Source organism: Carex rostrata, chromosome 3 (genome assembly GCF_964058835.1).
Source record: "Carex rostrata chromosome 3, lpCarRost1.2, whole genome shotgun sequence".
Lineage (NCBI taxonomy): Eukaryota > Viridiplantae > Streptophyta > Magnoliopsida > Poales > Cyperaceae > Carex > Carex rostrata.
In genome coordinates this window covers 14,827,468-14,840,199 of record NC_135920.1, presented here as the reverse complement: position 1 = coordinate 14,840,199, position 12,732 = coordinate 14,827,468, and the positions used below count along the sequence as shown (strand labels likewise).

At 32.1% G+C, this 12,732-nt stretch overlaps 1 protein-coding gene across 1 annotated transcript; it reads left to right on the top strand.

Annotated features, from left to right (window-relative positions):
* Nucleotides 1-1,218: 1,218 nt before the first annotated feature.
* LOC144551715 (BOI-related E3 ubiquitin-protein ligase 1-like) lies at nucleotides 1,219-2,987 on the top strand. Its single transcript, XM_078299786.1, has 3 exons — nucleotides 1,219-1,581; nucleotides 1,673-1,824; nucleotides 2,211-2,987. The coding sequence occupies exons 1-3, from the start codon at nucleotides 1,539-1,541 to the stop codon at nucleotides 2,733-2,735; spliced, it is 720 nt and encodes a 239-aa protein (XP_078155912.1). The 5' UTR covers nucleotides 1,219-1,538; the 3' UTR covers nucleotides 2,736-2,987.
* Nucleotides 2,988-12,732: the final 9,745 nt, after the last annotated feature.

The window sequence follows — 12,732 nt, the reverse complement described above, 5'->3', positions numbered from 1 at the left end:
GATATTTGTCACAATATGACATGCAAAAAATTAACTTAATCACGGTGCGAAATCAAAATCACGGTGTGTTAGTCACAGAACACCACAACACATTTTTTTTCGCTCTAGCTACAATCCAAATTCTAAAGCATTTTGATATAAAGATTTATATACGTAGAATGATAAATATATCGTTGTAGTACGACATCGACCCATTACCGATATCATATTGTCAAATTAAGACTTAAACGAATTAATTAATTGACTTCTTTGAACAATGCTCATGGCCAAATTTTCTAAACGTTTTTTTTTTTTTCATTTTTTAAGGGGAAGCTAAGATCGTGCAGAACTATTGATTTCGTAACCAAATATAATTTTTATTTATTTCGAAATTTATAATTGGTACTTGTTCTACACAAGGATGGGGGCTAAACAGATCATTGCATTGAGTGCATGAAAATATGAAACTTTATCTAGTAAAGAAGAGAAGACATCGACTTTCATTTTTTTTAGATCCCTAACTAGTTCAATTTTATCACGTAATTAATTTTCTCTGAGGAATCTTTACTTGCGTGACAAAATTAATTTTGTTTCAAATATGAAGTACAAACATGTATATATTAAGCTTTTGTTAAGAGAAATCTTAATTAGTTGTCCCTATCAGAAAACTATGCACTCTAGTGCAAAAGAGAATATTTATAAAATGATGAAACCAACCAGAACCAAGAAAGCACCGATCAAGCTTCTAACTCACCAAATACGAACTGAATGGTACCAAACCCAACTATGTTAGATGCACTTAAAAAGTAAAATTTGCATCATAATTAATTGTACGATGGATGTATGAATTGAGATCTGATCTAGTCACCACCTACATTTACAAATTAGTTGAATCGAACCAACTTCCTCCTAAAAATACTCAACCAGCAGGAAGTATGGAAAAGGAAATTTTAAAAAGAAAAAAAAAAAAAGGAAAGAAAGAAAGACACCCCACCTCACTCACCTCACCTCCTCAATTAATTACCCGTCAGAACCTACTCCTAATCCCGCCAATTAAGCTGCGATTGTTCCTCTCCTATAGTACGAACTTTACATTCCATTCCATTATTTTCTTCTCTTTGACAATCCGATCTTTAATCGAACGGACAGGATTAGATCCGTTCCTCACCCTCGGTACAAAAATCGCAGAGGATTCTTAACTTTTAAGTTTTATCTTCTCTGTTTCCTCTCTCAATTCTCAAACCAAAACATCTCTCTTTATGTTTCTCTCTCTAGTTGCTCTTTTATTACGCACTCGTACAGTCATACAGGCAAGTGCCTCTTCCTCTCTCTCACACACTATTATAAGCTGAGAAGTTCTCTTTGGCTGTTACCACTTACCGTCCCTCTCTTGATTCCAACCGTTTCTTTCTCCTTTATTCTCTCTCTCTCTCTTCCCCCTTGCTCTTTAATAAGTTATGGCAGTACAATTCGACTATGCCTCTGTTTCCCATCTCTTCACCATGCCCCATCTATTGCTATCTTTCGTCTCTCCACTTTTGCAGTGAAGCCCCTGTTTCATGGATTTTCAAGAACCGCCATCTGCCTTCTTCTCCAACGCTGGTATGGTATCATCTCTTTCTATTTATTTTATTTTTTTTTATTTGTGTAGTTTCTATCAAAACCATTCTGACTTATTTCCATCCTTTGACAGAGATTATAGACCATCACAAGAGAAGGAAGGAGATGGAGGTTCCACCTTTCCAATCTTGCTCTCCTTCTCTGTTTATCTCTTCTATCCTATCAGACCACGCTCCACAAATCAAGCAACAGAGAGACCAAATCGATCGATTTCTCCATAACCATGTATGGAATTATTTCATATCGCCCCGTTACTGTTCATCTGTTTTTATATAATAAAATTATATATATATACTCTCCTGAAATGAGCTTTCACTGGAGGAAATGGAATTTAGGAAGTATGATCAAACGGGGGCTTTTTCATGTGATAAGGAAATTTGAAAGGGCACAAATGCAAAATCTGTCTTCTTCCTACAATCTATTGCCGTCTTGCGGAATTGCTTCATATTTTCTTTCTTCATAATTACGAAAACCGTTTGGAAATTGCATGTTGAACCCTACATGGAGATCCCACGAGGCTAATGCAAATACTAAACTTTGCAAGGGTGTATTGTAAAATTCCAAGTAATATTTTCCCTTTATCCTTATTTCTCTTCGGTTGCTGTTTACAGTGCGAGCAATTGAGGCGAGCTCTGGTGGAGACTCAGCGGCGCCACCACCTGGCACTACTTGGCTCAGCCGAGTCACTGACAACGCGCCGATTAAGAGAGAAAGAAGCTGAACTGGACCGGGCGGTCCGACGCGGAGCCGAGCTAGAAGACCGGATAGCGAATCTCAAATCAGAGTTGATGACGTGGCAGACAAAGGCGCTTTCTTACCAATCGACAGCTGCTTCGCTGCACGCGCGGCTCCAACAAGCAACGGCAGCCCCAGCCCAACAAGCCGGTCCAAGCGACGAACCGGTTGCTAACCCGGCTGAGGACGCCGAATCGGCGTATATTGATCCGGACCGGATCGAACCGGTGAGTCGAACCCGGTTGTGCAAGGTTTGCCGAGCCAGGACAGTATCTGTTGTCTTGCTCCCGTGTCGCCACTTGTGTCTGTGCGAGTTCTGCGACGTCGCAGCGGGATGCGATGGGGCTTGCCCCATCTGCCATTGTGTCAGCACTGGATGCGTCCAGGTCTTTGTCGCTTGAAAAGATAAAATGAAAATAAATAATAGAGATAGATAGCATATGGACAAAAAATTGTGAAAAAGAGAGGGAGAGAGGTAGCGGTGTTCGCAAGCCAGAGTCTGTTTTTACTTTCTCTAGTCTGTCAGTAATCAGTATTCTCTCTCTCACCAGCTCCCTTTTCTTTTGCTGTATTTGAAAAATTTCTCTCTGCTTTTTTTTTTTTTTTTTTTGTAGAAATTTTAGGTGAATTCAATGAATATTTTTTTGTTCTTTCATCTTTTGACGGTTTTGGAATTAAAAGTGGTCACGTATCCCTCGTGGGCAGTGACCAGCTGACCGCTAGCCTGATTCTTTTGGAAATATTCATTAATACCCTGTATAAAGTATTTACCATTGTCATATCATAGGTGGTGCACTGGTGCCTATCCCAAATTCCCAATAGAGAAAATGAAATGATGATGCCATACTTCACAAGTCTCATCTTCTGGGTTCTGGCTAGGTTTTGAGTTTTCACTTTCAGAGATGAAACGGTGTCGGTGAAAGCTAAATAAATAAATATGATATCATGTAATAATATATTTCGAGTTTTTACCGGGTCATGCCAGAACAATGAACAAGAGCATCATTTTGGCAGTTTGATAGGAAGAGAGAGAGAGAGGCACGTGCGAGGGTTGGCGGGAAAAGCGCGGAGTTTTCCGTCAACTGAAGCGGTGGCACGTGAAAGAGGTTTGGGTGGGGGGGCCCGTGGCACGTGACTAGGCGTCCCATTGCTGACTCCACTCCTGTTTACGGTTAGGTGTTCCACGTGGTGCACCATGCCTTACTAATTAATTTGTTTGAACCTGAATGTTAGCGGGAAGGTGGTGGCGTGGTGCGAATTACTAATATCTGACGTCTTTCATTTACAATATTAAAAAAGAGGAATAGGAATTTTTGACAAAGATTTATTTTTATAATTTCATTATTGCTTATTTAAATTATGTTAGAAATTTAACAAATACGAAAAAAATCATAAACGTGTTATTTTTCTTAGAGTCCACTTAAAAATGTATCCCTTTACAGTCGACTCAATCATGCACCCTTTATTTGTTGATTATAATAATCTATTTGTTAAGTAAAAATATATAACTATAACTGTTAAATTCTAATTGTTTTACATGTATTTATGTAAATTTCCGTATAAAATGATTAAATTATAGAACTTTCACTTAACAAGTAGTTAACAAATAAGTAGATAAATCCGCAATAAATATCATTAGTTTTTATTTTTATTTTTTTGTTATGTTGATTAATTTTGTCTTAAAAACAATAATCATGGCATTTGCTGTTTTTGTAAAGAAGGACAAATCAATTAACGCCAAAACAATATTAATCATGGCATTTGCTGTAATTTTGTCTGCTTTTGAATGTGGTTTGTTGAATTTGTCATCGAGTCCGCATCTTCTGCATAATTAACTCAAAAGAACATCTTACAGTTTAATGCATCTCGACCGTCTAATTCAGTTTACGCCTATAGAGCACGGGCCCTTTACTCAATCGGATGGTGCAGATCTATTAACGCACGTTCCGTTAATGCAGAGGATTCAAATTCATTTGTCATCTAGCAAGTTTCAAACGAATAATTAAGATATTTATGCAAATGACAATTTTATTCTTTTTTAGTCTAGGAGCTCTAGCGATAAGATGGGAAAGTTAGACATACATCCCAACAAAAATTGGGTGGTGAACACACTCTTTTAGAACCTGATTTTATTCAATTTCTTTTTAAAAAAAAACATTCTTTTTTAACTTCCTTACTATAAAATGAGTAGAAAAGCTCACTACTATTTTTTTATCAGCTTAACTCTAAAATATATCATAATAATTTCATACGACGAATCTAAACTGTTAAAATCAAGGTTCTAAATAGCGATTAACAGAAAGACTAAAAAAAACTATAGCGCAAAAAATGACTGGTAGAACTATAGATTTTAAGGTCCAAAAATGTTATAGCGCAAAAAATTATTAAGTAATTCCTCATAATAAGTCAGGTTACTTGGAGGAAAAAAAAGAGTGAAATATTTGTATTCATGTGATAAAAATTGTGCCCACTTTTTGAAAGAAAAAGAAAAAAGAAAAAACGCTGGAAATGTCACTTCTGAATGCACCTTACATCTGTATAAAAGATAAATTGATTACTTCACCTATTTGGGGTCCTCATATAATTCCTCATTTAAAATAATAAAAAAAAAGATAAATTAAATTAAATGAGAAGGTAGAAGGTAGAAGTAACAAACACCCCTCACCTACAAAATCAGGTGGATATCATATGCCTAAAAAGATTGTGGCCTCCAATCAAAATTAACAATCAGCAATAGTATAATGATAGGCTAAATTTTGTTATTAGCCATAGTTGTAGGGCCCCATTTTGTAAGCTACTGATGATGGCAAACTCGAATGCATGTTTTTTGTTTTTCTTGAGATAAATGTTGAAATCACAGCTGTCAGAGTGGTCTGAAAATATTATTATTATTATTATTATTATTATTATTATTATTATTTTGTATTGAGCAACTTATTGAGGATTTATGCACTGCTCTTCATGCCTAAAAATCAAGGTCAATTATTAGAAGGTTATCTATAATTAATCTGAACCATTCAGAAAGCATTCAAAATTATTTTATCAAAATCAGATGATCAGGGTAATGTAGTAGATAATATATTGAGCAACTGTTTTCATAGTTAAACAATGGGTTCATTAATGTAATATTTAGAATTTTTATTTTTTTTACAGTCACGACCAATAAAATAATTATCATAATTTAAAATAAATCATAAATATGTTCTACAATATATATACATTATATATTAAATATAAAGCTCGGCTACTGTGACATTGACGGTATTTTGTCACCAACTCCAAAACTTATCGGATAGGCTTCAAACGACTAATTCAAATCGTTCAAACCAGCACACTTTACAAGTGATGTGTTTACATGCAAAATTTATAATTTTTTGAATCATTTTAGTACCAAATTAAGTGGTAAAAAAATGAAGAAAAATAAACGCGTTAAAATTAATTTAAAAACTCCCACATTTGACCACTTGACTTGTTTTAAATAAATTTGAAAATTTATAAATTTTACATTTAAATACAACACTCATGAAGTAGATCGGTTTGGATTTGTAGTTTGAAGCCGATTCAATATAGGTTTTTGTAGTTGGTCCTATTTAGATTAAAATACAGTAGCCGAACTCTTAAATATGATGCAATTTAAAATTTAGTTAGACATCATTGACTTAAATAATTAAGGATTAAAGTTTGTGGCCACAAGCTTTCAAATTACATCAAATTTAAATATTTAATGCATTAAATCATAATAACGTATGTAAATCATATTCACTGTTTGAAACAAACACGGTCAATGTATCCCTTTCCTTGTTTTAAAATGTACTTGTAGCTAGGAGAATAATTTTGCATACATCTGATGAACATTAATTTCCCATATATATATATCTTCATTCTTATATTATGCACGTAGTTGCCTTGATCCGTTAATAGCTGAGATTGAAATATGAATTTTTGAATTGAATATCAGCCCTCTAATCACATAATCTACCTTCTTTTGATTAAATACATTTATTTTATGAGTAGAAGTCTAAATTTAGTGAAAAACATACTTGCTACATAGACCGTTACATGATTTGTCACATTAAAATTGAATGAATTCCTATCAATTTGTTTCCTTATTTTTCCTTACAGCTATCTTTGATTCTTGCAATTAATTTATTTTCTTATTTCTCTATTTCTTCCATTTTATTTCTCCTCTTCCTCTATAGTTTCGACAATGAAATTTAAAACAATCATATATTTTCGGATTTTGTTTAGAGCTACTATATCTCTGTGAATAGATGAATAACAGATCTTGTGCTGATATGGACAATCATATATTTTCGATATGTAAAGAAAATGAAGAATATCTAGAACTTTTGTTTAGAATAATGATATGTAGAGAAATTTTCATTGTTAAAATAATTTCCATCCAGAATATATATGCAGAGAAAATCATTATTTGAATCATTTAAACATATCTTTTTCCAATTTTTTCTAGATCATTTCTCCTCTAAATCGTTTAATGACTTGTCTTGCTTGTGAGAAAATTAAATATTAAATTGCGATGATACTTCAAGATTTGTTTTTCATGTTATATTTGATATGTTTTTTTTTTCATTTGTTGTTATTTCTTTTATTATTATTTATTAATTATTTGAATTTTTTTTTATTTGTATCTTTTATTTTCATTTAAATATTTATTTTTATTTTGTATGAATGTCAAATAAAAAGATTTTTTTATATTTTATTCAATTTTATAATATATTCCGTTGCAACGCACAGTCAAGATACTAGTAGTTTTTTATTCATAGCTAGGCGTCGGCGACATCATTCATAGGCAGTGATGTTGGTGCCTGATTAATTAATTTTGCCATCTTTCTTTCTCTCTCTCTCTCTTGGAAAAAATCTGTAATGCAATTTCTGGTTCAAGATAACGACGGGAAACAACTAGCTAGATCGTTATGCGCATAATAAAGATGAGATAATTAATTTGTCAAGGTCTACTTTCTTTGGTATTTATAGGCTTAATTAACTCCAGTGTACGCTGTACCAAATTTGTTGAAGAGATTTACACTTGTTAATATTTAATTATAATATTCACAAGAAATTTTTATTCGAATTTCAATAGTCATATATGGTACTCAGTGGCGGAGCCACAGTGTTCCTGCCTACCCCTGGAAATTTTTTTTCTTCTTTTGACTATATTTTTCAATGGGTCTTGTTTACTTCTGAATTTGATTTTGTCTATCTCTGAATTCAATTCGGAGTAGCAATTGTCAGTTCAAACTTCAGAGATGGTTTGTGAGTCGTTTAATCTAACTAAAAAAGAAAGATATTTTAAAATCTTGGTTCAATTTGGAGTAGTGATTTCCCTCCGTTCAATTAATACCAATTGTTTTATAAATTACAAGTAATTGTTTTAGTAGTTTTGGTATCAATTAGTAATTTATTAAAAATTACAACCGATTCGATAGGCAGAGATGCAATTTGGTAGGCGGACGGAGGCGGGAAGAGAATTATCGAGGCGATTCAAATCCGAACCCGACTGCTGTCCACTCCTGACTCAAATTCTGGCTACGCCACCGATGATACTAATATGTGTATCCCATTGCGAAGAAAAATAATGAAACTTGTAGAAGTTCTAATATTATATATAGAGGCGTGTATATATGAATCGACTTGATCAACAACAACAACAACAAAACAAAAAAAAATGGATAACTATTGCTGCGAAGTCCAATGGCTGAAACTTAATAAACAATTAATACGAAGTTTCAGGTTTTATCTCTCTTTATTATTAATTTTTATACCATGAATCACACCCCAAATATGCTTTGATTCTAGTAATAAAAATTTAGTTCCTACAGGTGTCTCTGCTAAGCAGGAAATTAAGCTGTTGAAAGTTGAAACAATAATAAATAATTATTAGTAGTATAACAACTCGATCACGTGAATATGTGATAAAAACATTAACTAAAAATTGCATATATTTTAGAGGCAGTCAACATCTACCGACATTTTTATTTATATCCACTATTCAATATATTTTACCACAAATAATCAAAATTTTAAACTTTTTTTAAAAAATACCCAAACTACAAGAATTTGGACTGTGAGATTTTTACTACAAATTAATAATCCAAACCGCCAACATATAGGTTAATAAACAAAATATATCTTGTTGTATATTACTTTTTACTAATTTCATTTTGTTATAATAAATTTCTGATTCTATCCTGAACTTGTAGCCTATAAGGTTAATAAACAAAATGAAGAAAAAATAATGACTTCTATATATGTTGCCGAGATTTTTATTTTTACCCAAAAAATAAATAATTTTATTATAAATAATCACGTTTTTCGAAAAAATTTATTTCTACCCAAACCGCATATATTATGTGCGGCCCAAATTAAAAATTCGGACAGTATAGAATATATGCGGCCCAAATTTTTTTTTTTTTGGATTTAAAATTTCAGACCGCATAGAATATTTGCAGTCCGAATTTTTTTTTTTTTTTTTTTTTGCTTTTTTCAAATGGTTGAGGTAATTTTTTTGAAGACAAAATACTGCCACTCAAAGTGCTGGAGGAGTACACGCTCCAGGATGCGAAGTTGTGGATGCAGTTTTGTTAGAGAAATATCCACTATGCCTAAGATGTTTGATGTAATTTGGTTTTTGTTTTTATTTATTTATATTTTGTAATCACTGACAGCCACTGTCAGCTTTTTCAAAAAAAAAAAAAAGACATCGTAGAACAAGACTGTGAAGTTTTATTTAAAAGCTCTAAACAGATCGTGAGATATCATCTCTCAAAAATTGTCTGAACTGCTAAAGGGGTGTTTCTGAGTCCAACTTTGCATCTCTGGTTAACATAGGAAAATATCTTCAAAATTTATGAAAATTGACCGACATGTAGTCTTGACATCGTAGAACAAGACTGTGAAGTTTCATCCAAAATCTCTAAACAGATCGTGAGATATCATCTCTCAAAAATTGCCCGAACTGCTAAAGAAGTGCTTCTGAGTCCAAATTTGCATCTCTGGTTAACATAGGAAAACATCTTCAAAATTCATGAAAATTGACCGACATGTAGTTCTTTACATCGTAGAACAAGACTGTGAAGTTTCATCCAAAATCTCTAAATAGATCGTGAGATATCATCACTCAAAAATTGCCCAAACTGCTAAAGGAGTGCTTTTGAGTCCAACTTTGCATCTCTGGTTAACATAGGAAAACATCTTCAAAATTCATGAAAATTGACCGACATATAGTCTTGACATCGTAGAAAAAGACTGTGAAGTTTCATCCAAAATCTCTAAACAGATCGTGAGATATCATCACTCAAAAATTGCCTCAGCCACTTGAAAAAAACAAAAAAAAAATCCGGACCGCAAATATTATATGCGGTCCAAAATTTTAAATCCAAAAAAAAAATAAAAAATTCGAGCCGCATATATTCTATACGGTCCGAATTTTTAATTCGGGCCGCACAGAATATATGCGGTTTGGGTAGAAATAAAAATTTTCGAAAAACGTGGTTATTTATAATAAAATTATTTATTTTTTGGATAAAAATAAAAATCTCGGTATATGTTGGCTGCTGGGCTTGAGCTGTTAGATTTATTTATTTTTTAAATATTGTTTGCAAGCTTTTTTTTATTTTTAAAAAAAAGTTCAAAATCTTGATTATTTGTGATAAAATATATTAAATAATAGATATAAATAAAAATGTCGGCAACATCTACGTAACTTTCCTCACAGCTCAAGCCCAGCAGCCAACATATACAAGTCATTATTTTTTCTTCGTTTTGTTTATTAACCATATAGGCAGCAAGTTCAGGATAGAATCAGAAATTTATTATAACAGAATGAAATTAGTAAAAAGTAATATACAACAAGATATATTTGTCACTTTAATTAGACATATGCTTCGTTAATAGAGGGACAAATTATAGTAACAGAAATATTACACATAAAATTTACAACATTTCACAGGGTTTCTTCTCATAAACCCAACCAGTAATCGATTATGGTTAATGAAAATGAGGGCTAGTCCCCATTTAATTTCTCAAAAAAATTTTACAACATTTTTAAACTATAGGGAAAGTTTTCGTAATCTTTTTTTTATTTTTTTATTTTTTTGTCTGGTAAACATAAAAAAGCTGGTGAAGCTTTCAAGCAAAAAGGAAAAGAGAGAGAGAGAGTAAAAGATGGTGAAGCGACAAGAGAACAGGGGCCAGCTATGTTGTGCTTTGCTTTTGCTTCACAAATCTCCATATCATGGTGTAGATTCTAATTATAGTATTTCTTCATTGAATTGTATCATCAGTTAAGTTTTAATAGGTTGTAGACTTGCTATTGCTACCAATCTTCAAAAAAAAAAAAAAAAAGTTGCAGAATTTTACTTATCAAACAAACTCAAATGGATGCAGAGTAAAGGCTATGATAATATGTATATTATGAATTAACTCGTGTTATGGATCTCTATTCTAAAAATTCAAACAACCGATCCGAATCATTAAACATAATCTTTATATATATGAAAACGTACTCTGAAATCAAATGTTACACTTTTTTAAAATGTTTTTACTATTTTTTAGACATGTTGAAATTCTGTTTTCTTACAGTCTAGAATATTTTGATCGAATGATTTTCTACCTATCTAAAAAATAGTAAAAAAATATAAACATAATATAAAATTTGGTCCCCAATTAACATTTTCGTAAGGAATTATGTTTTATGTTTAAATCAGTTGCACGGAACGATCTATAATGATATTATCATAGCCTCACTCAAATAGTTTATTGTGTGCTTTGCAATATATATCCTTCTTTATTTCTTGGATTAAATGTTGTGGAAATTCTAGCGCGCACACACATATATATGTTGGTAATATAAGCATAATTTTTCCGACGTGATAAGAAATACACAAAAATTGAAATTTTGATTTGCCGTAAACTTAATTTTCGTTTGTCCTTTCATGATTTGTCAATGCCACGAAGCATTCATCCCCGATTCCCCGTAAGTCGTTATTGATGTTGACAGAAGGCTTATCGCAACTGGCACTATTAGTTAATTTGCTGGAAGGAATTACATATTATATTAATCACAACTGTCACTATTTATTTGCTGTAATTATATATTATCCAAGGAAATAAATTAGTACAGAAAATATCACTAATTAACTAAATATATCTCAGAATAAAAGAAATACAAATAACTGCCTAAACTTGCATACATTATTTTTATTTAAATACAACAAAACAAACAAACAAAATAACAAATAAATTAAACTATGTTTCTGTTTAAATATATATATATATATTATGGGCTGCAAATTGGCCATGCGGCTCAATCTCTGGGGCCACGGATTGGTTATGTGATCTCCCCAAAATGAGGCCGCAGGGCCAATCTGCGGCTTAGGTAAACATGGAAATCCCCTAAAATGGAGGTGTTTTGGTTTATTTATTTTTTATTACGATAATAATAAAAATTTCGGTCAGAATTGTTTTCAATTATCCGTTTAGCTTAAAAATGCAAGTTATCTTAGAAGTAAAGAATGAATCATCGAACCACTAACGAACTTCTTAAAATTAAAAAGGTTTGCACTGAGAAGGTGATATAATGCTACTTAATTTGTATGTATTGTCATAGGGTTTTGGATTATAATTTGTGGTGTCCTAGTCTAGATGAGCCCCAAATTGGTTACATCTGCCGAAATTTGAGCTAACTATGCTTTACAAGTTACAACTGCCTATTTAAAAACAGTACCCTGCTTTTCACCATTACCTAAACATTAATTCATGCACTTTACAAAGATAATATCAATTATTACAAGTTTCTACTTTATGTTTTCCTTCAATAATAGCAAAATAGATTTCTTCTTTCTACCAAACTTCCGGAATTGGTACAAGTGGTTTTGGTAGATGTCTCGTGTGCGGTACTGCTGTGGGATGTATATATTAGGAGTAATTATCTTTTCATTATTTGCATTTACGTGGATAAATAAGAAGTAATTTCATTGTATATAAATTATGTAAATCAAAAGTGTGCAATTAATATTAAATTCGTACAATATAATTAAACAAAATTAAAGTAAGAGACGATTCTGTCACTACTACAAAACAATGTCTAATCGCCAACGGTTATTGATGATTTTAGTAATAAAGAGTTAGCATACTCTTTGTCAAATTGATAAATTAGTCGAACTTATTATGAACGGTTCATTTCTAAGAAACAATCGTTGAAATATATATGATCCACTTTCACTAATGGTTTATATAAAAGAACACGTTGGCGTTGGTGATATGTATACATTTGCCAACTGTTATTCTACATGGTGACAGTGGACAAATCACTAATTCGTAGAGAAAAACAATTGGTGAAAGTACAGCTATCATCAATGATCGATTCTTCTATATGGA

Bases quoted from the DNA above. Each gene is read 5' to 3' on its own strand.
- LOC144551715 (XM_078299786.1), top strand. From the start codon at position 1,539: ATGGATTTTCAAGAACCGCCATCTGCCTTCTTCTCCAACGCTG. The intron at 1,582-1,672 runs GTATGGTATCAT...ATCCTTTGACAG, and splicing joins TGCCTTCTTCTCCAACGCTG to AGATTATAGACCATCACAAG. The intron at 1,825-2,210 runs GTATGGAATTAT...TGCTGTTTACAG, and splicing joins ATCGATTTCTCCATAACCAT to TGCGAGCAATTGAGGCGAGC.